The sequence below is a fragment of the Sphaerodactylus townsendi genome, linkage group LG01, assembly GCF_021028975.2.
Source record: "Sphaerodactylus townsendi isolate TG3544 linkage group LG01, MPM_Stown_v2.3, whole genome shotgun sequence".
Lineage (NCBI taxonomy): Eukaryota > Metazoa > Chordata > Lepidosauria > Squamata > Sphaerodactylidae > Sphaerodactylus > Sphaerodactylus townsendi.
This window is the reverse complement of record NC_059425.1, coordinates 5692432-5719374: the sequence shown is the minus strand read 5'-3', so window position 1 is coordinate 5719374 and position 26943 is coordinate 5692432. Positions and strand designations below refer to the sequence as shown.

The 26943-nt window shown below is 57.3% G+C and overlaps 2 protein-coding genes across 3 annotated transcripts; both read right to left on the bottom strand.

Annotated features, from left to right (window-relative positions):
• Window positions 1–510: 510 nt before the first annotated feature.
• LOC125439073 (tubulin polyglutamylase TTLL13-like) lies at window positions 511–10334 on the bottom strand. Its single transcript, XM_048507960.1, has 15 exons — window positions 10180–10334; window positions 9957–9997; window positions 9563–9681; window positions 7089–7219; window positions 6802–6958; window positions 6544–6687; window positions 5864–5949; window positions 5047–5272; window positions 3674–3858; window positions 3249–3437; window positions 2974–3157; window positions 2376–2573; window positions 1356–1710; window positions 927–1177; window positions 511–836 (listed from the first exon to the last, which is right to left on the bottom strand). The coding sequence occupies exons 1-15, from the start codon at window positions 10227–10229 to the stop codon at window positions 621–623; spliced, it is 2532 nt and encodes an 843-aa protein (XP_048363917.1). The 5' UTR covers window positions 10230–10334; the 3' UTR covers window positions 511–620.
• An 8701-nt stretch (window positions 10335–19035) lies between these two features.
• On the bottom strand, window positions 19036–26795 carry PRCC (proline rich mitotic checkpoint control factor). 2 transcript variants are annotated; one of them, XM_048509358.1, is made up of 8 exons: window positions 26160–26795; window positions 24946–24990; window positions 23980–24561; window positions 23108–23209; window positions 20733–20876; window positions 20513–20578; window positions 20119–20252; window positions 19036–19895 (listed from the first exon to the last, which is right to left on the bottom strand). In XM_048509358.1, exons 1-7 carry the CDS (start codon window positions 26442–26444, stop codon window positions 20166–20168), a joined length of 1311 nt encoding a protein of 436 aa, XP_048365315.1. In that variant the 5' UTR covers window positions 26445–26795; the 3' UTR covers window positions 19036–19895; window positions 20119–20165. The 2 variants fall into 2 exon arrangements, with proteins under 2 accessions (XP_048365315.1, XP_048365306.1); XM_048509349.1 differs by having other exon boundaries at window positions 19036–20252; window positions 26160–26794.
• Between the last annotated feature and the right edge of the window lie 148 nt (window positions 26796–26943).

The window sequence follows — 26943 nt, the reverse complement described above, 5'->3', positions numbered from 1 at the left end:
AGATCGGTCTCAAGGCCTTTTAGGCAGCAGCAGCAGCGGGCGCCCACTTTTCAGTGGAAGGCCCACAAATGACTGCAGTTGGACTTCTACACACTTAGATTCAAACGGCCTCCACCCTATAAGAGCGTGTGTCAGTGACCCCCTCCGCCCCCCCCCCCCCCACTCAGTGGGCCTCTCGGGATCTTCCTGCCCTCCACTCCAGAGAATTTTACGGAAGACCACTGGACGGAGAGCCTGGGCCCCCCATGTGGGCAAGTGCTTTCCCCGGGCCCTGGCTCAACCGGGCAATGCCAAGTCAAATGCCGCAGCGGCAAGGAGGCGCTGGGCGACCACCCACCAGGGCCGCAAGTCAAAGCAGCCAGCCACGGGGGGAGGGGGGGTCAGCCTGTTCTGCCAGAAGAGCCCCCCCCCCCGAGCCCCGTCCACAGGCCCAGCGCCCTCCACTGCCCCCACCACCTGGCCATCACGGCCCAAGGAGGCAGCCGGCAAAAGCAAGATACAGCGGTAGAAAACTTTAATACAAGTCAAGTCAAGTAGGATTTACTGTTTGAGCCGTTGGCTAGAAAAATACATACAGTTAAAACATTCAGATGACAAGAATAAACTTAATACAAAGTCGGTTACAAAAGCGGCCCTGGCCGGTCGAGTCTGTCCCGGTGGAGTGCCGCCCCCCGCCCCCCCAGGCTTTTGCGCCGAGCCCCGCCAGGAAAGCGGCCCTGACCACCGCTGCTGTGCAGCGCACCACCCTCGCTCTCCTGCAGCGCAGGGTCAATGCCGGCCGGGCCGCCTGCAGCGCCTCCTGGTGGCTCCGCGGAGAGGTGGCCCACGGGCTCTTCCTGCAGGAGAGAAGGCAGACAGGCAGACAGGGGGGCAAGGCGGGGGCCGGGCTCCCCAGCAGGGGGGTGGGTGGGGCGGGGGGCGGCTACCTGGGCTGGCCGAGGGGCAGTGGGGGCATGGGGCCGGAGCGGGGGCGGGCTGGCGCGCCGGATGAGCGGGGCTGAGGCAGAGTTGATGGCCAGGCTGCGTGCCTCGGTGCGGCTGGAGGGCGCGGCACCGGCCTGGAAGGGGAAGGCGTTGGACAGGTGTCCGGCCCTGGGACTCGGCTTGCCCGCCGCCTGCGACAGGCAGCTCAGCGAGCCCGCGCCCAGGTACAGCGGCCTCCTGCCGGCCGGGCTGCCTGCAAGAGAGAGAGAGAGAGAGATGCCACCCAGCAGTCCGGTGAGGAGCCCCGGCTCCTGGCCGCCCTGCGGGGGACGGGGTGGCCAGAGGATGCCCAGGGCAGGCCTGCTGTCCGTTCCACCTCGCAAGGAGTCTCCCCCGCCCCACTGCAGAGGACCAGGCGCTCCCTCACTTACCTCCTCCGGCCTTGATCTTGGCGCTGGAGAATCGCCGCCCTCCCGACCTCAGCATCCGGGCCAGAGAGCAGGGCTCGCTCCCCGTGGCCGTGCCCAGCCAGCTCAGGTTCTTGGGGGGCTGGATCTGGAGCTGAGGCTTGACATGGGAGGAGCAGGAGGGGTCGGGGGCCGGGGGGGCCAGGCCCGACAGGGCTCCCAGCAGGGTGGGCAGGAAGCCGTGGTGGCCCAAGAGCTGGGCCCGCTCCGGGGGGAACTGCCGGATGATCTGTTGCCCGAGCTCTTGGAGGGAGAGGGGGGCCAGGCTCATCAGGTGCTGGGGGTCTCGGTGACCGAACACGTCCTGGAAGAAGTGGGGCTGGGAAGGAAGAAGAAGAGGAGTTTGGATTTATATCCCCCCTTTCTCTCCTGCAGGAGACTCAAAGGGGCTGACAATCTCCTTGCCCTTCCCCCCTCACAACAAACACCCCGTGAGGTGGGTGGGGCTGAGAGAGCTCCGAGAAGCTGTGACTAGCCCAAGGTCACCCAGCTGGCGTCTGTGGGAGTGCACAGACTAATCTGAATTCCCCAGAGAAGCTTCCACAGCTCAGGCGGCAGAGCGGGGAATCAAACCCGGTTCCTCCAGACTAGATACACGAGCTCTTAACCTCCTACGCCACTGCTGCTCCTAAAAGGCCTTTTGGTCAGAGGAGTCCTGTGCTTCTGGCTCTGCCCCCCCCCCCCCAACCTTGCAGTGCTGAGGCGGCGGCAGTGGCCCCTCCCTCAAGACCAGCGGCGTCAGCACAGTATTTACTACAATGCTATTTCCATAGTACTTCCTGTCTGCCCTGGAAAGCCGAGCCCTGAGAGGACAGGTGCTGAGCAGAGCCTGCTCAGGCCCAACGCCCCCCCCCGCCCCCATCATCAGGTGACTTCCCTCCCGACCTCCTTCCCCAGCTGCTGGACACGAGCCACAGGCGGCTCTGAAAGGGGGCTGGAGGCCGGGGGAGGGGGGTTCCCAGGTGCGTCTGGCCCTCTTCCCACCTGGCCTTCGCAGGCATTGGCGTGGGGCCGGTGGATCTCCACAGGCGGCCGTGGCTCTGTGTTCCGGAGCAGGCGGGTCAGCTGGTCCACAATGCCCAGTCCCCGGATGATGTTCTCCCGCCGCAAAAGGCCCTTCACCCTCTCCACCTCCTCTTCCTCCACGATCGCCTGGGGAGTCATGCTGTCGTAGGACGGCCCCTGGGGAGGGAAAGGCCGGGGGGGGGGGGGTTCAAAAGCTGCCTCCTGCGTCCGCCGGTTACATTCATCCTATTTTATACCTGCAGTGAAATGTCCACTGCAAAACACTCCTCTTCCCTGAAAAGGAGACACCCCCCCCTCCCGTCCCCTCGGGCCCACTGAGCAGCTCTGCAGCAGCCAGCCTTGGCCAGCCAAAAGCCCCACCCACCCCCCGCCTGGGCCCAGGGCTCCCCAGCGCCTTCCAGACCTGCAGGCCCCAGGAGACTGCAGAGAGCCCCCCCCTGCTCCGTTTGGATGACATATCCAGACAGACAGCTGGATGGATTCCATGCCCATGGCACGGAAGCCCCCTGGGGCCCGGGTGTCCCCCACTGCTTGAGGAGGCCCCCCCCGGGCGCACCTTTGTGTTCCAGGTCTTGCTGTGGCTGCCAGCGACCCGCACGAGCACGGCCTTCCCCCTGCCCGTCTCGTGGGGCTTCCCCCCGGCCGTCCCTTCCTCCAAGTTCTCCTTCGCGTCCCTTTTCTTCTTTCCAGCTGTGCTCTCCCTCTGCTCCTGCTTTTGGCGGATCTCCTCCAGCTGTTGCCTGCCATCAAACACAGGACTGGCCGTGTAGGTGCTGAGAGAGGCAGGGAGGGGCACCGTTGCTTCCTCTGACCTCCCGCTACCTGGCCTACCTGGCACACTCCTCTCTGGCCTTGGAGGCCACCGTCTCCTGGAAGAGGGACCCGCTGTGCGCAAAGAAGGGCACGTATTTCTCCGTTCCCCACGCCGGAAACACGCGCCGGAATCCGCCCAGGTGGCTGTTCTCGTATTCCTCCGCCTGTGCCAGCCAGGCAGCCTGGGTGCTCTCCATCTGTTCTCGCCTGCCAGGGACCGAGGCAACAGTTCAGGCTGCGGCTGCCAGCCCCTCCTGCTCTCCGGCAGGCTGGCACCAAGCTCAGACTGGCACAAGATGTGCCCTCTGTCCTCCACCCACCAGCAATGACTCATTCGTGCCCCCTCCAGACCAGGGAAGGTGCAGGGCCCCTCTCCGGTGCTCTCCCGTGCCACTGGGAGAGGGCAGAGGCCGGTCCGGTCCGGTCCTCCTTGCCCCGAGTACCTGGCTTCGCGGGGGGGCTGGTGGGCCTGCAGGAGGCGCTCCTTCACCCGCCTCTTGTCCTCCTCCAGCACCTTCCTCCTGTCGCAGGCCCGCAGGTTGATGAGGTTGAGGGCATCGCAGAGCAGGGCGTCTTTCACCTCTCGGTCCAGCCGGGAGTCCGTGGTGAAGCTGGGGGAGTGGTTGACCTGCGAGGCAAGTGGCCCTGTCACACCACGTCAGAGCAGGTTTCGTGGCTCAGGACACGAGCCGCTGTCCTGGGGGAGGTGGTGGGAGCCCTGTAGAATAAGGGGCGCCTGTGCCGGTCCCGTCCTCTGCCTCGGGGCCCCCCTTCTCCCAGAACCTGCTCAGACTCTGTGCAAAAGGCTACTCCGCGAAACAGGCTGTGACTTGGCCTGGGTGAGCTTGAAACGAGGCATTCTGGGCGCAGACGCTCCCCGCTAGAAGCGCCCCACACGGAAGAAAAGGGGGAGTGAGAGAAGCGAGCCCGAGCCCTGGTGGAGCACTTGCTAGGGAGGCTGGCCGGCAGGCAGCTGGCTGGGCGATGTTGGAAGAAAGGGACTCTACGCTGTTTCCTGCCTCATCCTAGAGGGGGGTTTACTAGCGAGCGAGTGGCTAAACAGGGACTTGGGAATTGGTCACCTTTACTCCATCATGCTGACTCTATCCCTTTGATGTAGACTGATACTCTTAGGGACTTCCTCCCTTGCTTCCCCCGGGCCAGGAGCAGCAGTGGCGTAGGAGGTTAAGAGCTCGTGTATCTAATCTGGAAGAACCAGGTTTGATTCCCAGCTCTGCCGCCTGAGCTGTGGAGTCTTATCTGGGGAATTCAGATTAGCCTGTACACTTTCACACACGCCAGCTGGGTGACCTTGGGCTAGTCACAGCTTCTCGGAGCTCTCTCAGCCCCACCTACCTCACAGGGTGTTTGTTGTGAGGGGGGAAGGGCAAGGAGATTGTCAGCCCCTTTGAGTCTCCTGCAGGAGAGAAAGGGGGGATATAAATCCAAACTCTTCTTCTTCTTCTTCTCTGAACCTCTCCATCTTACTTTCACCATGCCTAGGGAGAGGATGTGTCTCCTACGCCTACGCCTCCATCCAGCCAGATTAGAATAGATAGTGAACCTGTCTCTCCATCTTTCTATCCAGAATGGAGTTCACTAATAAATACTCTTTTCATTCGATTAGAAACTACAAATGACTCTGACTTTCTTTTGTGTCTGAAGTTCTCTCTAGCCAGTTCAGCCACGCGTGTGTGCCCAGATAAGCCTCCCTGTGTCCAGCTTCTGTGCCGCTCTGCTCGTTGTGCAAGGGAAACACACACGCACCAGGCGTGGTCCTCCCAACAGGCGAGAGGCCGGCGGGGCCCCCACTCACCTCCAGCAGCCAGGGCTTGAGCTTCCAGTCCAGCAGGATGTCGAAGCCGAGGATCTCGAAGCAGGCGCAGCCCGAGACGTGGTTGGGGAAGCAGGTGCGGTAGTTGTGCCTCAGCACCGGGTGGGCGGCGATCAGGGTCTTCACGACAATGTCCTCAATCCCCCGCCACAGCTCCCCCGTGTTGTAGTTGCGCTCCTGCATCCAGGCCTTCAGCGTGGACAGCTTCCTGTGGGGAGGGGGGGGAACTGGGGGGTGTCAAAGCCTCCTGCTCATGCTGCCGCCCAAAACACAGAACCTGCCCCCAAACCTGTCCGTGTGGGACTTGTTAGGACTACCAGAGAGCATCGGCCCAAGAGCAGCGTCAGAGGGACAGCTGGCTGACGTGTGGGCCCCCAGCCGCCTCCTGACGGGTCGGGTCGCTGCGCAGAAAGTAAACGCCACTGCCCCAGGGGGGCTATAAACCAAGCCAGTAGGGGGCTGAGCAGGACTGGAAACCATGTCTGCCAATTCCAAAACTCCATCTCCTTGCCCAGTTGTTGCCCCCCCCCCCCCTGTGCACAAAGCACCTGCAGATGCCCCCCTCCCTCCTTGGCAGCAATAATCACACCACCCTGTACCTGACAGCTAAAGGATGAAAACACCCGACAGATTCCAAGAATAAAAGACCCAGATAGTTTATATTGTGTTCCAGCGAGTAAACTGAAGAAGTTGTTTTGACATTTATTTTTCAGCCCGTGGCTTCCGGGTGCAGAGCAGCGGGATTATTACCCGTCCCCGTAATTGTGACGACCGAGTCAGGCCTCGGCAGTGACCGTACCTCTTACTGCCCGTGGTCTCATTCCGAACAAAGTTCTTGTTATGCTTGTTGATGGCATAGTTGGTCAGGTGCATGCAGGTGTCCTCCTGAGGAAGAGATGCAGGGAGGTTCGCTCTTCCCGCCGGGACGGCTCTTGCCTGTCCTCCCAGAACAGCAGCATCCCCCCCCCCCCCCCCCGCCCCAGGAACCGCTACCAGTGGCGTAGGAGGTTAAGAGCTCGTGTATCTAATCTGGAGGAACCGGGTTTGATTCCCCGCTCTGCCGCCTGAGCTGTGGAGGCTTCTCTGGGGAATTCAGATTAGCCTGGGCACTCCCACAGACGCCAGCTGGGTGACCTTGGGCTAGTCACAGCTTCTCGGAGCTCTCTCAGCCCCACCCACCTCACGGGGTGTTTGTTGTGAGGGGGGAAGGGCAAGGAGATTGTCAGCCCCTTTGAGTCTCCTGCAGGAGAGAAAGGGGGGATATAAATCCAAACTCTTCTTCTTCTTCTCATGGGACGCTATGCTCCTGGCCCGGGGGTTCTAGGTGCTTGACCCTGTGCCTGACGTGTTTGGCCTCTTCGGCCCCCACCTCTTTCAAAGAGAGAGCAGGAGAAGCAGAGGGACTCCGGGGGCTCCACTTTGGACCAGCCAACCTGTTGCCCCGCATCACAAGCTCATTGCCCTAAAACACCCCCTTACCAGGTTGCTGCTGCTGGGCTCGATGTACCTCACCGTGGCAAAGCGGGCCAGTCCCTCCTCATACAGGAAAATTTTGAGCGGGTCACACGAGGTGACCAGCACGTAGATCCGCATATCGAATTTGAATCCGTCGATGAGGAAGGGCTGCGAGGAGAGAAACCCAGGAACGGTCAGCAGGCGTGGGCAGGCCCCTCCCTCCCCCCCCCCAGGCAAGCCAGGCTAGCAGGCCAGTGGGCGGAGGCCCCCCTCCGGGCCCACCTTGGGGATGTACTGCTGGCAGATCATGTGCTCCCCGTGCTTGATCTCCTTGGGGTTGCGCGTGATGAAGATGCCCCGTCCTTGGCAGCCGCTGTCCGGCTTGCAAATGTACGTCCTGTTCTTCCTCATCCGCCCGTAGGCTTGGAAGTCCCCGTAGCTGCACAGGGACAAAACCACACAGCCACGGGGGCCCTGAAAGTCACTGCCACTCACGCTGCCCGGGAGCCTCCCCCTCCCCCTCAGGCCAGATCCCCAGGGGCTGCAGGCGGCCCGCATCAGCCACTCACTCAGCCGGCAAACACCACGTGCGGGGGAAGATGTTATACTCCTTTGGGAAGAGCTTAAGCATGCGGTTGAGGTTGCGGGCCAGCAGGTCCTTGCGGCAGATCTCGGCCATGCCTGGGAAATGGTTTATTTTCTGAAACAGAGCAAGAGCAGGGGGCGCAATGTTTAGGGTTAGGGTTAGGGCGAACCTATGGCACGGGTGCCAGAGGTGGCACTCAGAGCCCTCTCTGTGGGCACGCACACACAGAATTAATCATGGGGGGGGAATCACACACACATCTAGAGAATGAATGTGCGCGCATTATGGTGAGCAGGGAGGACTCGGCTGGCGGGCCTGGTGCCTGTGCTCCAGGTGGCTGCTGCCCGAGGGGGGTGGGGCGCAGAGGAGGCAGAGATGCTAGAGAGGCACAAAGCAGTGCGTGCGGGACTTACTGAAGGCTACCGTAGGCTGGCCCCTGCTCGAGCGGGTGGGGTGGAGAAAGAGGGAGCCAGCCGTTTTTTTCTAAACTAAAACCTCGGCATTCAGGTTAAATGGTCGCTTTGCGATAAAGAAGTGGGGTTTGGGTTGTAATTTGGGCACTCAGTCTCGAAAAGGTTCGCCATCACTGGGCTAGCGGCACCAACATTTCAGGCTATCATCAGGTGACACTCTTGATGGTACCAGCCAAGTTTGGTGCTACCCTTTTTGAGGGTCCATAACTTTGGACCTCCTGAACCAAACTTCACTAAACCTGGGTGGTTTCATGAGGAGTGGATTTAAAGGGAGAATCTGGGCTCCCTAGATTAAAAAAAACATTGAAAGTATGGTTGAAGGCTTTCACAATCAGATTCAACTGATTGTTGTGGGTTTTACAGGCTGCGTGGCCGTGGTCTGGTAGAGCTTGCTCCTAACGTTTCGCCTGCATCTGTGGCTGGCATCTTCAGAGGTGTATCACAGAGAGAAGTCTGTTATAAGAGAAGTCTGGACACAGTGTATAACAGACTTCTCTCTGTGATACACCTCTGAAGATGCCAGCGACAGATGCAGGTGAAATTAGGAACAAGATCTACCAGACCACGGCCACGCAGCCCCAAAAAAACCACAACAACCAACATTGAAAATGATGCTGTTTGGGGGGGGGGGGGGAATCTACCCTGAAACAGCATCACTTTCAATGTTGTTTAAACTAGGGAGCCCTGGGTGTGTTCAGATTTGTGTGTTGGGGCATGTTCTATAATGTGATGGTGATTTTGAGATGACCTGGTGCAAAAAATGTTGTTGGGTCGTGGTGGGGGCAGGTGGCCTCCCATATGGGGGGGGGCTGCAAAAGATTTTGCCACAGGCTCCACTTTAAGAACATAATAAGAACATAAGAGCAAGCCAGCTGGATCAGACCAGAGTCCATCTAGTCCAGCTCTCTGCTACTCGCAGTGGCCCCCCAAGTGCCTTGGGGGGCTCACTTTCCCTAGCTACGCCTCTGATAGCCAGCTAAGGTTCAGCCGGTAATTTGGCACTATGTGTGACCTGCAGGTCCTCCTTGTTGCTACTAATGTTTATGGGGATTTGTTTGCCCACATTTGTATTTTGCCCCCTGCAGTGTAGGCCTCCTGTGTTTCACGTGTCTCCCTCTCACGATGTTTTCCCCTAAAAGGCTTTGCAAAAGACTGCTAATTCCATGTCTCTCATGGACGCCATCCCCCCCCCCCCCCCTTTGCACAGCCTGTCTGAGGAGGGCGGGAAGGAGGGTCTCCCTGTCTGGGCGTTCTGCAACCCAGGAAAAACTGGATGGTTCTGGAAGGCTTTTGTGCATCGAAAGTAGGTTTGCACTGAACAAAATAGTCCCTAAGCTTACTTGGGTAAATGATATGGGGCTGTGGTCGATAAGCTTAGTCAAAGCAGGGCAGCCTACTCAAGAGGAGGATTGTATCGTGTAATTTTTGCACTGCTTAGTGTGTCTTCTGTTCTTTCTGGGTGGTCCTAGAGCAGTGGTGGTGAACCTTTGGCACTCCAGATGTTATGGACTACAGTTCCCATCAGCCCCTGCCAGAATGGCCAATTGGCCATGCTGGCAGGGGCTGATGGGAATTGTAGTCCATAACATCTGGAGTGCCAAAGGTTCACCACCACAGTCCTAGAGTTCTACAGTCCCAAAGCACTGTTTATTGAACGGCCCACTTTGCTGGCTGCAATGCAGCTTGAGTCCCTGTGAGAAAGACGGACTACAAAGGGTGCAGATAAACACACCACCACTGGTTCATTAACCTGATGCCACAATTGCCTTTCTTGGTTAGGACACCCGAAGGTGGCTTCACAGAGGCAAAGACGTCTGGTAGGGGCAGCCCAGAGGCTTCTGGGCAGGCGTGCTGATTGGGGTTGGGGATTTCTGGCAGGAGCCGTGGCAGCGGGAGCCGTGGAGGTCTCGTGGCATTTCAGAATCTGCCGGCTGCGGGAGGCTTTTCGCAACCAGAGACGTCCGTGTGATTCCACAGCAGGTACCTGAAACCGCCTCATCTCCATGACCCGCTCCAGCGAGACGGAGAAGTCAGTCCAGTAGACTGTCCAGTCCTCCTCCTCGCCCACTTCTTTCAGGCCGCAGCGCCGAGCAGCACGCCTCACTGCAGCAAAAGGGAACAGGCGTTCACTTGCCTGTTGGCACGAGGAGGGGGCTGCCACAGTCCACGCCCCAGGACCGGAGTCAACGCAACAGGGTGCCCCGCAGAAGCATCCCCAGTGGGGCCCTGGGAACGGTTTCTCTAGGGCAGGGATCCCACGCCTCCTCGGCCAGGATGCCCAGCAGCTGCCCAGTCCACTCCGCGGCCACTGCGGGAAACCCAGGAAGGCCCCTTCCTGCCCGGGGCTGTCCGGCTAGAGGGAGAAGCACCTGACTCACCGCTCTCGTATTTGCAGCTGGACAGGTTGATGGAGAGCTGCCTGGAACCAAGGAAGGAGCCGTTCAGAGGCTGGGCAGGGCTGCCACTGGCCGGAGGGAGGGAGGGACTGAGGGCTGCCCCCCCCCCATCCCACGGCTCAGCAAGGAGGGGGTGCAATCCCAAACCACCTCCAGCAGTGGCCTGAGTGGGAACACGGGGCAAGGGAAGACCACTGGCCTGGACCTTTTCTTTCTCCTCCTCCTGGACTGCCCGGCGTCCCACTCCTCAGCCATCTTCTCCAGGTCGACTGCCGAGCCCCCCAGCTGGCCCTTCCTGCTGCCCGCCTTGCTCCCGTGCCCTGGACTCGGGCCTTGCGGCTTCCTGGGAGAGGCTTCCTCCCCGTCCTCTCCCTCCCCCTCCTCGCCTCCGGTCTCATTCTCAGGCTCGCTGCTTCCCTCTGCGCTCATCTCCATCCTCTCCGGCCCTCTTGCAACTGCACGGACAGAGGGAGGCGTCAGTGGTTTGGGGCAGGGGGGGGCTTCCCCCTCCCTTGCCCCCCCCCTTCATCTGCACTGCCTCTGCCTGGCCAACCCAGCCAGGCGCTTGCAGCCAAGGTAGGGCAAAGGGGGGGGGGGGGCTCCAGGCATGGCCAGTTCTGCAGGGGGGGGTGCTGCTCCCCCCTTACCCTCCCCCTCATCAGCACTGCCTCTGCCTGGACAGATCAGCCAGGCGCTTGCAGCCAAGGTAGGGCAAAGGGGGGGGGGGCTCCAGGCATGGCCAGTTCTGCAGGGGGGGTGCTGCTCCCCCCTTACCCTCCCCCTCATCAGCACTGCCTCTGCCTGGACAGATCAGCCAGGCGCTTGCAGCCAAGGCAGGGCGAGGGGGGGCGGGTTCCAGGCATGGCCAGTCCTGGGAGGGGGGACACGGAGCGATCACCAGTTGTGATGGGGGGCACCCCTGGAGAAGCCCGTTGCCACCTGCCAGGGGGTCCGCCCGGGAGGGAGGGTCTTTCACCTGCTCGTTCACCAGCCACGCGGCTCGCTCGAGTGGCGGGAAAGGGGCGGTGCGTGGGTTTCCCGCCCTTCCGCCGTCACCATGGCGACGCTGGCTCCGCCCCTTCGGGCCAGGGCGGGACCGGCGCTCCACACAGCAGTGCTCGCTCCCAGAAGAAGGCGTGTCGTTCAGCGACCTCTCGCTCCTCATTGGCCCGTCCGTTGCACGCTGGCTCCGCCCCGATGGGCAGCGCTTTTCCCGCGGAGCCTCAGCGCGGCGTCTGGTTTGGGTTTTCGGGGGGGGGGGGGGGGGCTCTCGGCCTTCTGCTCCCGCACATGGAGGCTCCACTCCCCCCACCGCAGTGAAATGCCGCATCAAAGGCGCAGGCGCAGCAGGGACCCCTCCAGTAGGGACCCCCGCCCGTGCTTGGCCGCCGCGAAAAGCAGCCCGAAGGGGGGCCTGCCTGGTTGCAGCCGGAGCTCCGCTGCCCGTGCCCCTCCGAGGCCCCCACTCCGCGCCGCAGCCGGCCTTGCACCAGGGAGCCGCCCCACGGCTGGGCAGGGCGGCCCGGTCTTGACGGGCAGGTGTCCGGCCAGCTGGCAGGGGGCCACGTGGAAGGCGGCCTCGTCCTTGGCGCCGAAACACGTGGATGCCCGGCCGGGCGTGCGGGCCCCTCGGGCGCGGCCCCGCGCGTGACGAACAGGTGCGCCCTCTCGTGCCGCGCCAGGTGGTCGGTGAGCTCGTCCGTCCTGCAGCATGTAGAGGCAGCTGGCGCTCCAGGTAGCAGGCGTGCAGGTGGATGGGGACCAGCAGATTTTCAAATAAGCAGACGGTACATAGGGCAACAGAGAGGGGCGGACTCAGCGGCCAGCCTCCCCAAAAGCCCGGTGGAACAGCTGGGTGTTGCAGGCCCTGCGGAACTCCCCAAGGTCCCACGGGGCCCAAACAGCCGGAGTTCAAGGTGAAGGGAAAGAGACTCCACCTAAACCTCAGGAAAGAAACTTCCTGACTGTCAGGGCTGCTGGACAGTGGGATCAGCTGCCTCGGAGTGTGGTGGAGTCTCCTTCTTGGGAGGTTTGGAGGACCATCTGTCAGGAGTGCTTTGGTTGTGTGTTCCCGCAAGGGTTGGACTTGATGGCTCTTGAGGTCTCTTCCAATTCTATCATTCTGATTAATTCAAGGGGGGGCATTCTGTAGCTGAGTTATGGGGACGCGGGTTTCGGGCACCAGCTCCAGACTCGTGTGTGCAATTATCACCAGCGCCAGCTGCCAGGAGCTTGGATATGATCCTGGACAACTCGAAGTTAATGGAGGCTGAGGTCTCAGATGCAGGGGCGTACCTAGGCAAACTGGTGCCCGGGGACAAAACCTGACTTTGGTGCCCTCCCCCGCACCCGGCGTATGGGCGGCCACCCTCTCCCACCATGACCAAACAACGATTTTTTGTACCAGATCACAAAACACCTCCCACTCCCATCAAAACATACATGGCTCTCTCCCCACCAACTCTTTTCCTAATTTCCTAATCACAGCAACCCTATGAGGTAGGTTGTTAGCCTGAGAAACAACTCCAAGCCAGTGCAAGTGGGTATTAAGCATGTAAATCTCTCACAATTCACCCCCAGCAGAACATTTACCAAACAAATGTCAGCATCATCTCTCACAAAACACCTCCAGTGGAATCCACCCCCAAACAGCATCACTTTCAATGGTGTTTAAACTAGGGAGCTCAGATTCTTCTTTTAAATCTACCTTAAAGGGAGAATCTGGGGTCCCCGGTAAAAACAAAATGGAAAGTGATGCTGTTTGGGGGTGGATTCTCCTCCACCCTGAAACAGCATCACTTTTGAGGGTTGGAGGTTCAGATGAAACAAAGAGCAGGTTCGGCCGGAATCTGGGCAAATTTGGGCACATTCCGACAAAAATTGTCCGATTATGTCCTGCCCAAATATGAACAAATGCGAATGCAAGGTATTTGGGTTTTTGGGGGGTATTTTTGGTGTTTTTTCAGCCTGCAGGGAGCACATTTTTAAAGCTAGTGGCACCATGATTTCAGGGCATCATCCAGAGACTGCCCTGATGATACTACCCAAATTTGGTGATGTTTGGTTCAGGAGCAGCAAAGTTATGGACGCCCATTGTTTTCAATGGGAGCTAACCTGAGATGGGGGCTACCCATTTGAGGGACCATAACTTTGGTCCCCCTGAACATAACTTCACCAAACTTGGGTGGCATCATAAGAATAGTTAACAGATGATACCCTGAAAATTTGGTGTCACTAGCTTTAAAAATACATCCCTTCCAGGCACCCCAAGAAATTTGCCCATGATTCTTTGTTTTGCAGTGACTTTGCCCCATTGTAGCTAATGAGGAATTTCTGAGGCAGGCTGCACATTTTTGAAGATAGAGGGACCAAACTTTCAGGGTGGCTCCAGGAAACCCTGGAGAGCTTAGAGAGCTTTGCTTCTGAGGGTCCAATTTTATGGGCCCCCAAAAGGCTTATTTTGTTTCCCTGCTCCTGCACATGAAGCCTGCTGGCTGAGTTCTCTCAGAACTTCTCAGCGCCCCCACCCACCCCCAAAAGCAAAGCTCACCAAGCTTGGATGCTATTACCCAAGGCCTCTTGGAGCCACCTTGAAAGTCTGGCGCCTCTATCTTCAAAAATGTGTGGTCACTGCTTACACACTCAGACATTCCCCAGAATCTGCCAGGCTCTTCAGCAAGTTCTGTGGTGGGAAAAATTACTTTTCCCACCATAGACTTCAATGGGGCTTTCTGTTATGCCCAGCTCTGTGGTAGAGGTTTCAACAGGAGGCAATGTGGTAGGGATCTTGCTCTGGGCGGGGGCACTTATTTCCTGCAGGGCTGCTGGTGTGAGTCTCCTGAAAGGAACCAGCCAACTTTGCTAAAGTTTGCCTGTGATGGCCAAATGCTGTGGGCATCAGGTTCACCTTCAACTCGGTGCCCACAGCATTTTCCTCTTCCACAATGCGCACCGCATTTTCTGCCCTCCAATCTGAGTCCTAGGACGCCTGGTTGGAGGGGGGGGGGAGGGAGAAAGGGAGGAAGGAAGCCGTTTCTCCACAGTGCCCATTACTGGGAAGTGAGTCGTTGCAACATTCCAATCCTTAGCAAATTATATATAAGCACTAGCGGGCCCGGCCACGCATTGCTGTGGCTGAGTCTGGTGAAGTGGAAAAGAAAGAAAAGGGGAAGTGAACGGTTCAAACATGTGGCAAGGCACAATGCTTGCAGGGGAGGGGCAAGGGGCCCCTCGCTCCCCTCCCTCTCTCCCGTTCCCTTGCATGGCACCCCACTCCGCCCCTCCCTCACCTTCCCCTTCCTCTGCTAGGGTGGGTGGGCCATGTGCAGATGGCTCGCCCCATCCCTTTCACTCCATAAGGCAGTGGTTTTCAAGGAAGGCATGGTTGGTTCCCTTGTATCAGAGGGTGTTTCTTTGACGGCCAGCAGATGGTGCTGTTGCAAAACAGAACTGTGGTTCCAACTGTCACAGGTGTGGCATGTACAGAATAACTGGCACAGTTGTGACATGTACACAACAGGATGTGTGGAAACAGTATGGAAACCTGGCCGCACGCGAATGCGACGTTGTGTGAAAATTTTAAAGCAATCGGTCCAGTAGTTTGGGGGATTACCTGTCAGCAGAAAAACGTGCTGATAGATTTTTTTATATATAGAAGATAGATTAAGAAATGCACTTATACAATATTTAGTAATGTATGTAATTTTTATTAGCATTAAATGAGACTGCCAAAAATAAAAACAAAAGGGGAAAAAACAGATATTGCTAATGATACTTTATTTGGCTAAATCTCCAACTATCTGGCCAAAACATGTTAATCCGAGATAGCTCCTGGCCATGACTGCTAGTAGAAATAGACTCTGCACAGCTGAAGAACTGGTTTTATAAACTCCTGCTCTGCTTCCAGAGTTAATTTCTGCAAGACAGACCCCCCCTCCCCCGCGCGCCTCCAGCCCCTGGGCCCAGGCTCCTGCTGCCGCCCCAAAGCCGAATGTGGCCGCACAGCCACGGCAGGGACACACGCAGTGGGAGACAGGCCAGAAAAACCAGCCTACCCGGCCGCGAGCCACACATTATGCGGCAAAAAGCCACGTGTGGCTCATGAACCAGTTTGGCTACCTGTTACGGTATATAGTATACTCGTTTAATCTGTCGTTTGTTGCCTCGTTAGCCACCCTGAGCCTGACTTGGGCCGGCACAGAAATTGAATAAATGAAGTGAAAAAATGAGGATGTCTGATAAGTGCTCGGTGGACAGTGGCAGCTTACCTGGAGGGCCACCACATTGTTGCTCCCACAGGTCTTGGCCACGGGCCTTCTGGGGTATCTCGTGGAAGGCTGAGCTACCACAAGCCACAGCTGAGCAGGCAGGATGCAGAGAAGGCAGCCCCACGTTCTTTGGAACCCTGCAGCGTGAGCTGCCACGTGTGGGCCGGGGGGGGGGTCCCGGCTGAAACGCTGGGCTTGGATCCGAGAAACCCCGTGCAAATCACCCAGTTAGCCTCACGGCTTTGTGATGGGATGAGATGCCGGAGAGCAGAAAGATGTCAGAGGCCTCAAGGAGAAAGGAAGGGATCGAATGAACGTGGGTCTGAAAGTGTGCCAGGCACGCGACAGGCAAGGCTCAGGGGCCATTCCTGAAAACTTCAGTGGCCTTCTCAAACAGTTTTCAGCCACCCGAGGACTCTGCAAGAGATTCACCCGGCCGCCCCCCTGAAACGGTGCAGAGACACACCATCAACCTCCCCTTCCTGAAAAACCAAGGTGTGAGCTATTACGGCCTTTTGTGAACCTGCTTCAATTGTCTGCCTCCCACCTCCGGGCAGCAATAAACAGGCTAGCAAATGTCATGGAGCAACACTCCAGCCAAACGTGTAAGAATTTCCCACTTTTGTATTCAGGGATGAAGCTCAGAAACAGCCTGGCCTGGCCAAAAGGGAGGGCCGGTTCTCCTTGCCCAGTCCCAGCCTCTTGGCCTTCTTCATGGGTGAATTCACCACGGGAGTGGTTTGCAGGGTTTGTGGGAAGGGGCCAGAGACTCCAGCACACACCCCAAGCGGGTGGAGAAGGAAGCAAAACTGAGGCTCACCACATCTGAACAACAGACTTGGAAACAAGGAGATACTTTTGCCTCTGTCTTTAGCACCCCAGAGGCAGCATTTAGCCCCAGGGAGAGGACTGCGTTTTGACCTGCTCGGCTCTTCCTTTGGTCAAATGCTGGGGCCCTCTGCTGCTCACCTGGACGGCTTCACTCACGGTGTCCCTTGATTGCTTATATTCTTAAAAGATAAAATTCATTTTATGCTTTGCTCCACACTTGTCCCCGTCTAACAGAGAGCCTGCGTCTTTCTGGGGATATCTCACACCTGTGCAGATCACTACCCAACCAACATTTGGGCTTCCTCCCCGGAGTTCCCCTGCTGATGGCGGCAGCAGCAGCAACCCCTAGTTGTTATATGGAAGGACTACAAAAAAGGTGGAGAGCCCAAGTCCTCACTGTGGTCGAGAAGTTGGAGACCTGGGCCCGCTAAATCCATAAAAGAAAGAAAGAAAGAAAGAAAGAAAGAAAGAAAGAAAGAAAGAAAGAAAGAAAGAAAGAAAGAAAGAAAGAAAGAAAGAAAGAAAGAAAGAAAGAAAGAAAGAAAGAAAGAGAGTTTGCACTTATACCCTGCCTTCCTCTCCTGTAAAGAGACTCAAGGGGGCATATAAGCTCCCTTCCTCTCCTCACAACAGACACTTTGTGAGGCAGGTGGAGCTAAGAAAGTTCAGCGAGAACTGTGACTGGCACAGGGTCACCCAGCAGGCTTCATGTGGAGGAGTGGGGAATCAAACCAGGTTCTCCAGATCAGAGTCTACCCCTGCTTTTAATCACTACACCACGTTGGCTCTCGAAGGACCTGACAGATCCTTTCAGCACAGCTCCCCCGCAAGCTGGCTCCAGAACCGCAGGGCACTCCCAGCGGATGCCAGAGGCCACCACACCAAGGCAGGGGCTGTGCTTAACCCAGGGGGTTCAGCCTCTTGCCAGAGCAGCCAGAACGTTCCCCTCTGAAGGGAAGGTCGAAGCTCCCCCCGCTCGTCCCTCAGCCGTGATGGGAAATGCTTGTGAGCGCAGGAACAAATCTTCCCCACTCCCCCAAAAATTGAGGCGGCGGCGCACCCTTCGGGCAGCTGTGCCACAGGCCCAGACAGCAGCTACACAAGAAGCTACTGTCACGTTGGCTGAATGGGGGGGGGGGGGGAACAGACTTCAGCCATTTGGACTGAGCCTCCTCCTTCCCCACCCCAGGATATCAAGCAGGCAGACTCTCCTCCCGCCCCACTCCCCCCATCCACAATACGGGGCTCAACTCCTCAAAACAGGCAGAGCCCCCACCTGACAGGCAGGCTGTCCCCTGTTGGAGAGACCAGCAGTTCATGCGACATGTTGCCTGTCCCTTAAGAGTCCATTCCCAACGGAGCCCTTGGGGGGCCGTGACCTTTAGGGCATCACTGTCAGCCCCCGACTCCCACTTGGGAAGAGCGGCCCCCACACGGGGGGCCAAAGGGCCAGAAAATGACCAGTGGCTGGAGCCCAGGAGAAGTCCCCCATGCCCATCTTAGAGCCAAAGCGATATTCAAAGAGTCATCCACTGCGTTCAACCAAATGGGAACACCATATAGCAACTGAGCTTCTATTTTTGAATTAAAAACTTTGACTGCTGCTGGAACAAGGGCATGGCCCTTTCCATAATAGAAGCGCACAATGGCATGAAAGCTAAGTTAGCAGCCAGCTGCCATAGCAGCTTTTTTTTTATGGGGTGCGTAACCAGGAGTGATTCTCGCAAAAAATTACTCCCACGTATCTATATCAACTGACCTCCTCTACTGGCACCGTGTTAATCGCCCATTTGTGCTTTTATAGCTGCTTAAGTAAAAACTAAAAATCTTGGTTTTTTTGGTAAAGTTGATAACAAGGCCATTGTTCACACAGTATTCTCCACACCTATTCAGCAGTCTATTAAGTCCCACCTTAGAACGGGATAAAAGGACAGTGTCATTTGCATATAGCAGTATTGAAATATGCCTTGTCCCTAGTTTGGGAGCATGGCCATTGACCCCTGCTTAAGGCTGATGGTAAGTCGCCAGGAAAAGGTTGGAAAAGGGTTGGCGCTTAGTATGGCAACATCCTTGCCTAACACCATTATAAGTTGGGCTAGAATCTGTAATGAGACCCTCTACAGCTTGTATCAGTGTAGAGTTCCCTTTTTAGATAGAGGAGTTTGTTATCTATCATCTGTGTAGTCAATTTAGCCCAGAGACGTTCTCTTGATATTGTGTCAAAGGCTGCCTTCAGGTCAATGAAGGCAGCATAAAGTCTACATCTTGGACCTCTAGTGTATTTGGTAACAAGGTGCGACAAAAGCATTGCATGATCTAACGTCGATTTCCCCCTTGTGAAGCCTATTTGTTCAGGACCGATTATGTTCTGCTGGATTGAACAGGTTTGAAGTTTGGATAATAGTGTTTTGGCATAAAGTTTCCCCACAACTGAGATGAAACTAATTGGGCGATAGTTGGCAGGATAGTTGGCAGGATAGGCACAATGACTGCAGACAGCCAAGATTTAGGAATGTGGCCTGTCATTAATTTGAGAGAATAATTTTGCCAATAGGGGAGCCCACCAGTCAACATGTGACTTTAACATCTCAGGGGAAATTAAGTCTGGACCAGAGGCTTTATGGGATTTCATTTCGGATATTAAGTTCACAACTTAAAGCAATGGAGTGCTGCTCCAGCTGCAGAGAGGGACAGAGCTCCCCCCTCCCCTGTGTCTGGCACCCGGCTCAGGCCTCCCCCTCCCCCCTCTTATGGGGTCTGCAGGGATGCACAACACCAGCCTTACGAGAGGCAGAACTTCACCAGGCTGGGGGCGGGGGGGGCAGGGGAGACAAAAGGGCAGAGAAGGTCCAAGTAGCCTGCCTGAAGACTCACAGTGTTCTTACAAAGGGCGGAAGGAGTTCACTTGAAAATTTCACTCCTTTATAAAATCTTCCCAGACAACGTCATAAGATAGCAATAAATTATTGAATGAGTACTTTATTTTTGGAATTCTCAAAAAAAGAAATATTTTTTCTACTAAAATGTCCTGGGAAATAGACTAGAAATTGGCTTTAAAACAAAAAAAAAACCAACCCCAAAACAGACGTCGCTCACTCAGGACTCTGCAATCGGGGTGGGGGGTGGTCCTCCTTCCCCAAGGGACACAAATGGGGGCACCCCCCTCCCCAGAACAGCAGGACACAAAGCAACTGAGTGCCGCATCAGCTGCAGAGCAGAAACGAGGGAGAGTTCCACAGAGCCCACGGCGGCAGGGCAAGCAAGGGGGAGACGGCACACGTGGGCAGACGGCCACGGCCTGGCCACTGGGGTCTTCCAGCCTAGACTTTATGGAGAGAAACGAGGCCCTTTTCCCCCACAGGTGTGTGATATGCAGAAGGAAAGGCAAAGGAAGAGGCCACAACAACCCAGAAGTGAGAGAACGCACTCGAATCACTGGAGCCTGCTGAGCCCCTCTGCCCAAAACGTAGCAACGGTGGCAGTGTTCGGTGGCTCCGGGATAAATCACCTTCCATGAGCATTTGACCCTAGAACCTTGAACGAGGCCGCTGAGAAATGGAGGTCCAGGAAGGGGCCAGAGCAGTTTTCAAAACTGGATGGGGAACGAAGCTGCTGATGCTGCTACCGTACAAAAACAAGGACGTTCCTCGAGGGGGAAGCTTGGCCCGGAACGTGAAAAACACAAAAGGCGTTTGGGGGGGAGGGGGGCAAAAAAGCCAGGCGCCACATCTTCGCCACTCCTTCCTTCCAGAGAGCAATCCCACCGGGAAGGGTGCAGGGCAGGGCTCCGCCTGACATTCAGTCCTCATCTGCAGGAAACTGTCTGGAGGCAGAAGACGGGCAGTCGGCACTCGCCACAGTCCAACCCGCTAAGCCAGCTGCGCCAGGCCACAGTCCCTTCAGCAGCAGCAGCCGCCGCCCCACAGACAAGCCCTTCCAGATCCCGCTTGTGGTCGAAACAGCAAACAGCAAGGGTGGCCCTTCCCTCGACAGGCCTTCGAGCACCACCGCCACAGACAGGCCCTGAGCCCTCACGCAGTACGTACCGGGGCCGGGGCCGACTGCTGGGCCAGCTGGCTACAGACAGGGCGGCCTAGAAGCCATACTTGGCCTGCGTCTGGCGCCTGCTGAGCTTGTTTTCTGCCCACGTGTTCTTCAGCTCCAGCTCCCGCTCTTTCGCCTGGGAGAAGGGAGAGGAGTGAGGCACACACCTGTTTGCCAGGCTGCCCGGCTCTTCCGGTGGGAGTCTCCCCCTGCCGGCCAGGCCCCCTGCCTTGGTCTTAATGCCCAAATTCCCCCCCCCCCCCCCCCCCGGCCAAGGCACACAGGAGGCTCGCCCGGCAATCAGAGACCACCAGTGCAGGCATCCACACTGGGTCTTTGGCGCCAAACCCAGACAACCCCCTGCCCCAGGCAGCATTCACAGCCTCTCAGCCTCACCTGGTGAATCAGGTATGTGATCTGATGCTTCCTGCGCTGCTGCCCGGTGGGCTGCTCACCTTTCTTCTGCAGAGAGAGGAGGAGAAGGCGTTGCGAGGGTGAGCGAGCGAGGGAGGCCAGCCGGAAGGCGGCTCCCAGCTCTTGCAAGACTCACCCCTCGGGAGCAGGTGAGATCTGACCCCTCCCGCCCCCCACAGCCTCGGGGCCGGCGGAGGCTGACCTTGCTGAAGGACTTCATGTTCTGCTCCTCCGTCAAGGACTTGGTCAGCCACTGCTGGGCTCCACTCAGCTGATCGTCCCCCTTGATCTCCACAAAGTTGATCTCTTCCCGCCCACGGTTCCGTTTGCCTTGGAGACGCTTGAACTGAGCCGGGAAGGAAAGAAGCCGTCAGCACTCCAAGCCCTGCACCTTATTCCAGAGTGCCCCCCCCCCCCCCCCGCATTCAGCAAGGCAGGCTGGGCTTGGCAAGCAGAACCTCCCCTCCCCCGCAACCAGACCCAGGCCTGCTGGGCCCTCCTCTCCCCTGACCACCAAGTAGATCGGCGAGTCCCTGGAGGGACAGACCCCCCCCCCCCAAGCCAGAGGATCACTGGCTGGACACCTCGTCCTAAGGACGCAATAGAAACAAGACTGACAAGCCAGAAGCAAAGGGGAGAAATGAAATGGGTACAGCTGCAAAAGTCACACTCCTAGTTCCATTTCTTTGCCACCAAGACTTGGCAAGTAGACCTCCAACCAAACATAGATGGTGGAACCCCTAACTCAAGCAGCGCAGGCAGCTGTCCAGAGGGGAGCCCAAGACCCTGTTAGAAAAGATCCTCCTTTTCCCCTTGGCACAGACACCTGCGGACAGACACCGGGAAGCCCGCCTGCTCCGGCCTCCAGCAGTCCACCCTGCACCCACTGGGGCTCAGCTAGTCCTGAAGCATATCACTCCTGCTGTGGGGTGGGCAGGACAAACCCTCCCTTATCGAGGTCAAACACAACCACCCTGACGAAAGAGGCTGTTATAACCAACCCTGGCCGGCACCTCCACAAATCCCAGCGCAGCCGTCCTGCAAGCCACAAGGACGCTGCTCTGGGAAGCCCAAAAGACTCGCCCACGGATCTCATGCTCTTCAGCCTGATCAGACTTTTTGCCCTCACAACACGGATGTTCCTGCTGTGCCCAGAAACTAAACTAATTATTGTCTTATGTCACTCTTTCTAAAAAGTATAGAAGTCGTGGTTTTTCCAGCATTCTTCCAAATTCCCCATTGTAAAAACAGAACAAGTCTAAAGATTTTTTACTTTATGCTTCTTAAGTGTGAAAAACCTTCCTTTAAACACTGTTGCGATCATTTGAAAAATAGAAAACGGTTCACACAAGTCTTCTCTCCTCGCCCCCCTCAAAATTCCTCAATTTTTCCTCTTCAGAAAATCAGGAGATGGGCAGCTCAACCTTCTTCTTTTCTCCGGAGTCTTCACATTTCTTGCTGAGCCAGCATGACATAGTGGTTGAGAATGGTAGACTCTAATCTGGAGAACTGGGTTTGATCCGCCACTACTCCACATGAGTGGTGGACTCTTATCTGAACTGGGTTTGTTTCCCCGTTCATCCACATGAAGCCTGCTGGGTGGCCTTGAGCCAATCACGGTTCTCTCCAAACTCTTTCAGCCCCACCTTCCTCACAAGACATCTGTTGTGGGGTGAGGAAGGGAAGGAGTTTGTAAGCTGCTTTGAGATGCCTTACAGAACAGAAGAAGAGTTTGGATTTATATCCTCCTTTTCTCTCCTGCAGGAGACTCAAAGGGGCTGACAATCTCCTTGCCCTTCCCCACCCCCCCTCACAACAAACACCCTGTGAGGTAGGTGGGGCTGAGAGAGCTTGGAGAAGCTGTGACTAGCCCAAGGTCACCCAGCTGGCGTGTGTGGGAGTGTACAGGCTAATCTGAATTCCCCAGATAAACCTCCACAGCTCAGGCGGCAGAGCTGGGAATCAAACCCGGTTCCTCCAGATTAGATACACGAGCTCTTAACCTCCTACGCCAGAAAGGCAAGTATAAATCCAAACTCTTCAATTCAACAGTTGGCAAGCATTGTGTTTAAACACGGACTGTGGGGAGGAAGGGAGCGCAGTCGGCATGTTTTAAATATTAACATAGAACTTGACAAATCAACAGGAAATGTGATTTCAATCAAAGCAAAAAGAATTAAACCTAAGCTTGGGACTGCTCGGGGGGGGGGGGGCAGAGGGAGCCAGAGACCCAGGTGCCATTCCTGTGGGTCATGCCCACCCCCATCCTCCTCCGGAGCAAGGTGAGGGTAAGCACCCCAGGTGCAACTCACTTGGGTTTTTTTGGGGGGGGGGGGCTACTTTGATTGTAGTTTTACTTGTTATATTTTAATGACGTTTTATTGTGGTATTTTACTGTTTTTAACTTACCGGTATATAAGCTGCCTACGTCCACTAGCAAGAAGAAGGGCATAAATGCTTATAAATAACATAAAGCCACAGGAATCCTTGGCCAACCAGACTCCAGAGCAGGTGGCACGAATGCAGCCACACCCCTTCCTAGAGCCCCGGCTCACCCCAGCAGTCAGCCCCACTTACCGCTTCATCATCCATGAAAGAAGAAACGTCACTGCTCATTTCCGGGGGGGGTCCCAGGGCTGGGTCAGCAGATTCCAAAGAGTAGCCAGTGCTGTAGTAATCCTGTGGCAGAACACAAAAAGCAGGAGCTCCTGAAGACCAGATAATGCCAGCGCCCCTGCCCTCCACACGCTCCTCTCTTCCGGGCACGCTCTGGCCTAAAGGAGCAGCAGTGGCGTAGGAGGTTAAGAGCTCGTGTAACTAATCTGGCGGAACCGGGTTTGATTCCCCGCTCTGCCGCCTGAGCTGTGGAGGCTTCTCTGGGGAATTCAGATTATTAGCCTGTACACTCCCACACACGCCAGCTGGGTGACCTTGGGCTAGTCACAGCTTCTCGGAGCTCTCTCAGCCCCACCCACCTCACAGGGTGTTTGTTGTGAGGGGGGAAGGGCAAGGAGATTGTCAGCCCCTTTGAGTCTCCTGCAGGAGAGAAAGGGGGGATATAAATCCAAACTAAAGTAATTGGCCTCAAGGGACTCCCCATCATCTTAGTCTCTTAGAGAATCTTCCTTAAACCAGCCACACTTCACAAATTTCTCTGCCCCCTGGAAGGGACCTGCTTCAACTCTGGAACACCAGCCCCCCCCCCCCCCCTTGGTGCTTCCTGGTGCAACATACACAGAAGCCATGGAACTGGACTGCCACACACGCAAACCCAGCAGTCTGCAGATGTATGAAACCTCCAGCTGCAGATACACGGCTGCTGGGGAAAGGCAATGCCCCTGAGGGCTGCTGCTCCGAGGGCAGCTTCTCCTTCCTGCCAAAGACCACCACAGGCCCTCTCAGGAACTGGTCTGGTCAAGATGCTGCATGGCTGCGCACGGGCTCCCTACCTCATAGTAACCGCTGGTGATGCCGGGATACTGGCTGTACAGCTGGCTGCCATAGTCTTCTCCAGGCTTTGGTGCCCATCCATGGGCTGCTTGAGAGCTTGCTGCTCCTGGTGAAGTCTTGAACTCCAAGGGGGCATTGGCAGCAGCACCCTGGCCCTCGGGCTCAGGGGACGGCTCTGTCCCAGGGGGCAGGTCATCCGTCAAGATGTCCGCTGAGTACACAAAGGGCTCAGGGGTGATGGTGGGTGGCTCCAACAGGGAGAAGTAGTTCTCAGGAGCCACCTCCTCATCGCTGTCGTTTTCCTCCTGGGTGATCTGCTTGGTCACCTGCAGGGCGGCGTTCTTAGCCGCTGCCTTGATGGCGGACGGAGAGGGAGTTGTTGTGGCCGTGGCAGAGGGGGCCGCCGCCTTTGGGGGCTTGGAGGTGGATGCTGGAACTTTAGCCGGTTTTGGCTCCTGCTGGGAGTTCTCCGACACTTTCTTTGAGAAAGCGTAAGGTAGAAGCAGCCTGTTTGTCTCCTTGACAGTCAGGTTTTTGGGCTGAGGAAGCAACGCGGACAAGCCGGACCCCTCACTGTGGCCCTGAAAGAAAGACAAAGAAAGTCAGCCCCCCCTCTTCACCCAACCTCCTCCAACTTGACCTAAACCCATAAAGAACCTGACAGCTGGAGCTGTCATTCACTCTGAGGCCTGAACTTGTGGCCTAAAACCAGGAAGACGCTGCAGGATGTTTTCCTTAGAAGGTAAGGGTTTCCCTGGCAGAAGTCATTGAATGAAAGAACACAATCACCACTGCTTTAACATCAAGCACGTAATTTCACGATTGTGATTACCACCAAAAAAACAAGCCACAGTTTGAGAATAAAATCCCATCCTGGGGGGTCAAGATGAAGATTCAGGGGGCACGTCAGACTGGGAGACCCGCTCTCCTCTCCCAAGCCTGCTGGAAAGCCTGCAAGTCCTCACCTGGAAAGGCTTCTTTGCTGGCTCACTGTCTTCCTCGGAATCTGACTGGGAGAGAAACAGCAACGGAGGTGAGTGAAGGCAGCAGGAAACCAGGGCAGACACACAAACCCAAGCACAGGGCCCTGACCACAGGAGTGGACGACTCAGTCCAAACTGGGGCACGGAACCAGGGGACTGATTGTCCAGCTGCCTGCAGAGCTCGATGAAGTCAGGCTCTCGGGCCTTGCAGAGCGGCCCCCTCCCCACATAAAACAAGAGCTCTTACTCATATTGCCGAGGGCTTTCGTGGCTGGAATCAACTGGCTGTTCTGGGGTTTCCAAGCTGTGCGACCGTGTGAGGTGGCCAACCTATGGCACTCCAAGACGTTCATGGATTACAATTCCCATCAGCCAATTGGCCATGCTGGCAGGGGCTGATGGGAATTGTAGTCTGTGAACATCTGGAGTGCCAGAGGTTGGCCACCCCTGGTGTAGGTTAACCTACCCAACCACGCAACCCGGAAAACCTAGAACAGCCAATGCAGCATTAAATGGCCTAGAACCCCCAAAAGGCACGTGGCAGGTGTGATGTCCTCTGGCATGGCTTTCCCTTAAGAACATAAGAACAAGCCAGCTGGATCAGACCAGAGTCCATCTAGTCCAGCTCTCTGCTACTCGCAGTGGCCCACCAGGTGCCTTTGGGAGCTCACATGCAGGAGGTGAAAGCAATGGCCTTCTGCTGCTGCTGCTCCCGAGCACCTGGTCTGCTAAGGCATTTGCAACCTCAGATCAAGGAGGATCAAGATTGGTAGCCACAGATCGACTTCTCCTCCATCAATCTGTCCAAGCCCCTTTTAAAGCTATCCAGGTTAGTGGCCATCCCTTCCCTTTGTCCTTCCCTTTCCGAGCAGACCTGGGGGCCACTTTTATAGGAATATTTACTCCCCACCCCCCGCAAAGGGGTGGTGGCGGCCCTGCGGCATTCCAGAGGTTCATGGACTACAATTCCCATCAGCCCCTGCCAGCACGGCCAATTGACCATGCTGGCAGGGGCTGATGGGAATTGTAGTCCACGAACCTCTGGAGTGCCGCAGGGCCGCCACCATTGCTTGAAGGCCATTCTCTTGCCAGCTGCCCTGAGCCCACTGGGCCTAAGCCAGCGTATCCATCAGGCTGGGCCTGACTGTGGGCCTGGCCCGGGCCGCTCGCCGGCTCTTCTCGCGGGCCGGACTCACGTCGGGCGACCGCAGCTGCGGCGCGGCTATCCTGACCGGCTGCGCCCGCTTCTTGGCCTTGGGCGGCGGGAGGGCGGGCTCGGGCGCCGGCGGGGGGGAAGGCGCGGGGCCGGCGGGGAGCCAGGCCGGGCCGGGCCTGCCCTTGGGGGGCGGCAGAGAGGAGAAGAGTCCGCCGCGCCCTCGGCCCCCCGCCGCCGCCGCCGCTTCCTCCTCCTCCTCCTCCTGCTCTTCTTCTGCCGCCGCCTCCTCTTCCTCGCCGCTACTGGCGTACGCCACTAAGGACATGGCGTCCACCCGCCCGGCACGCGAGGCCGAGAATTAGCTCGTCGAACTAGGCCGCGCTCCCCGAGCGCGAAAAAGCCCGCTAGGCCGCGACCGTCGCCATGGCAACGCCGCCCGCCCGAAGGGAGGGGGAGGGAGTAGGGCAGCGCCAAGCGAGGCGCGCCTCGCGGTCCGGGCTTGGGCGGCGGGTAATGGCTGCCGTGGAAGCGAAGGGGAATTTCGCCCGACTCCCGCCGTCCACAGCGCCCGGGCGGAGAGACGACTACAGCTCCCAAAAGGCGCCGCGCCGGAAGCCGCCATTGGACTGCCGGCAAATGGCCGCGCAACGCCCGCCGGGAAATGGAGTCTGTTCGCCCCGCGCGGCCTCCAGGAAGGAAATGGCACAACTCCCAGCAGGCATTTCGCGCGCTTTCCCGCCGTCGGTCAGGAGAGCTCTTAAAATGGCCGTCCGCGATGGGCGGGGCCCGAAAGGGGCGGGGCCTGGGCAGAATCCGGCGGGGCG

What these genes read in the sequence shown, in the direction of transcription:
- PRCC (XM_048509358.1), bottom strand. Translation starts at nt 26,444, where the DNA reads ATGTCCTTAGTGGCGTACGCCAGTAGCGGCGAGGAAGAGGAGGCGGCG. An exon ending in CGCAGCTGCGGTCGCCCGAC is followed by an intron (nt 24,991 to 26,159) that starts GTGAGTCCGGCC and finishes TTTCTCTCCCAG; the next exon opens with TCAGATTCCGAGGAAGACAG. An exon ending in TCACCAGCGGTTACTATGAG is followed by an intron (nt 23,210 to 23,979) that starts GTAGGGAGCCCG and finishes GTTCTGCCACAG; the next exon opens with GATTACTACAGCACTGGCTA.
- LOC125439073 (XM_048507960.1), bottom strand. Translation starts at nt 10,229, where the DNA reads ATGGCTGAGGAGTGGGACGCCGGGCAGTCCAGGAGGAGGAGAAAGAAA. An exon ending in CAGCTGCAAATACGAGAGCG is followed by an intron (nt 9,682 to 9,956) that starts GTGAGTCAGGTG and finishes CTTTTGCTGCAG; the next exon opens with TGAGGCGTGCTGCTCGGCGC. An exon ending in GCAAGACCTGGAACACAAAG is followed by an intron (nt 2,574 to 2,973) that starts GTGCGCCCGGGG and finishes TTCCCTCCCCAG; the next exon opens with GGGCCGTCCTACGACAGCAT.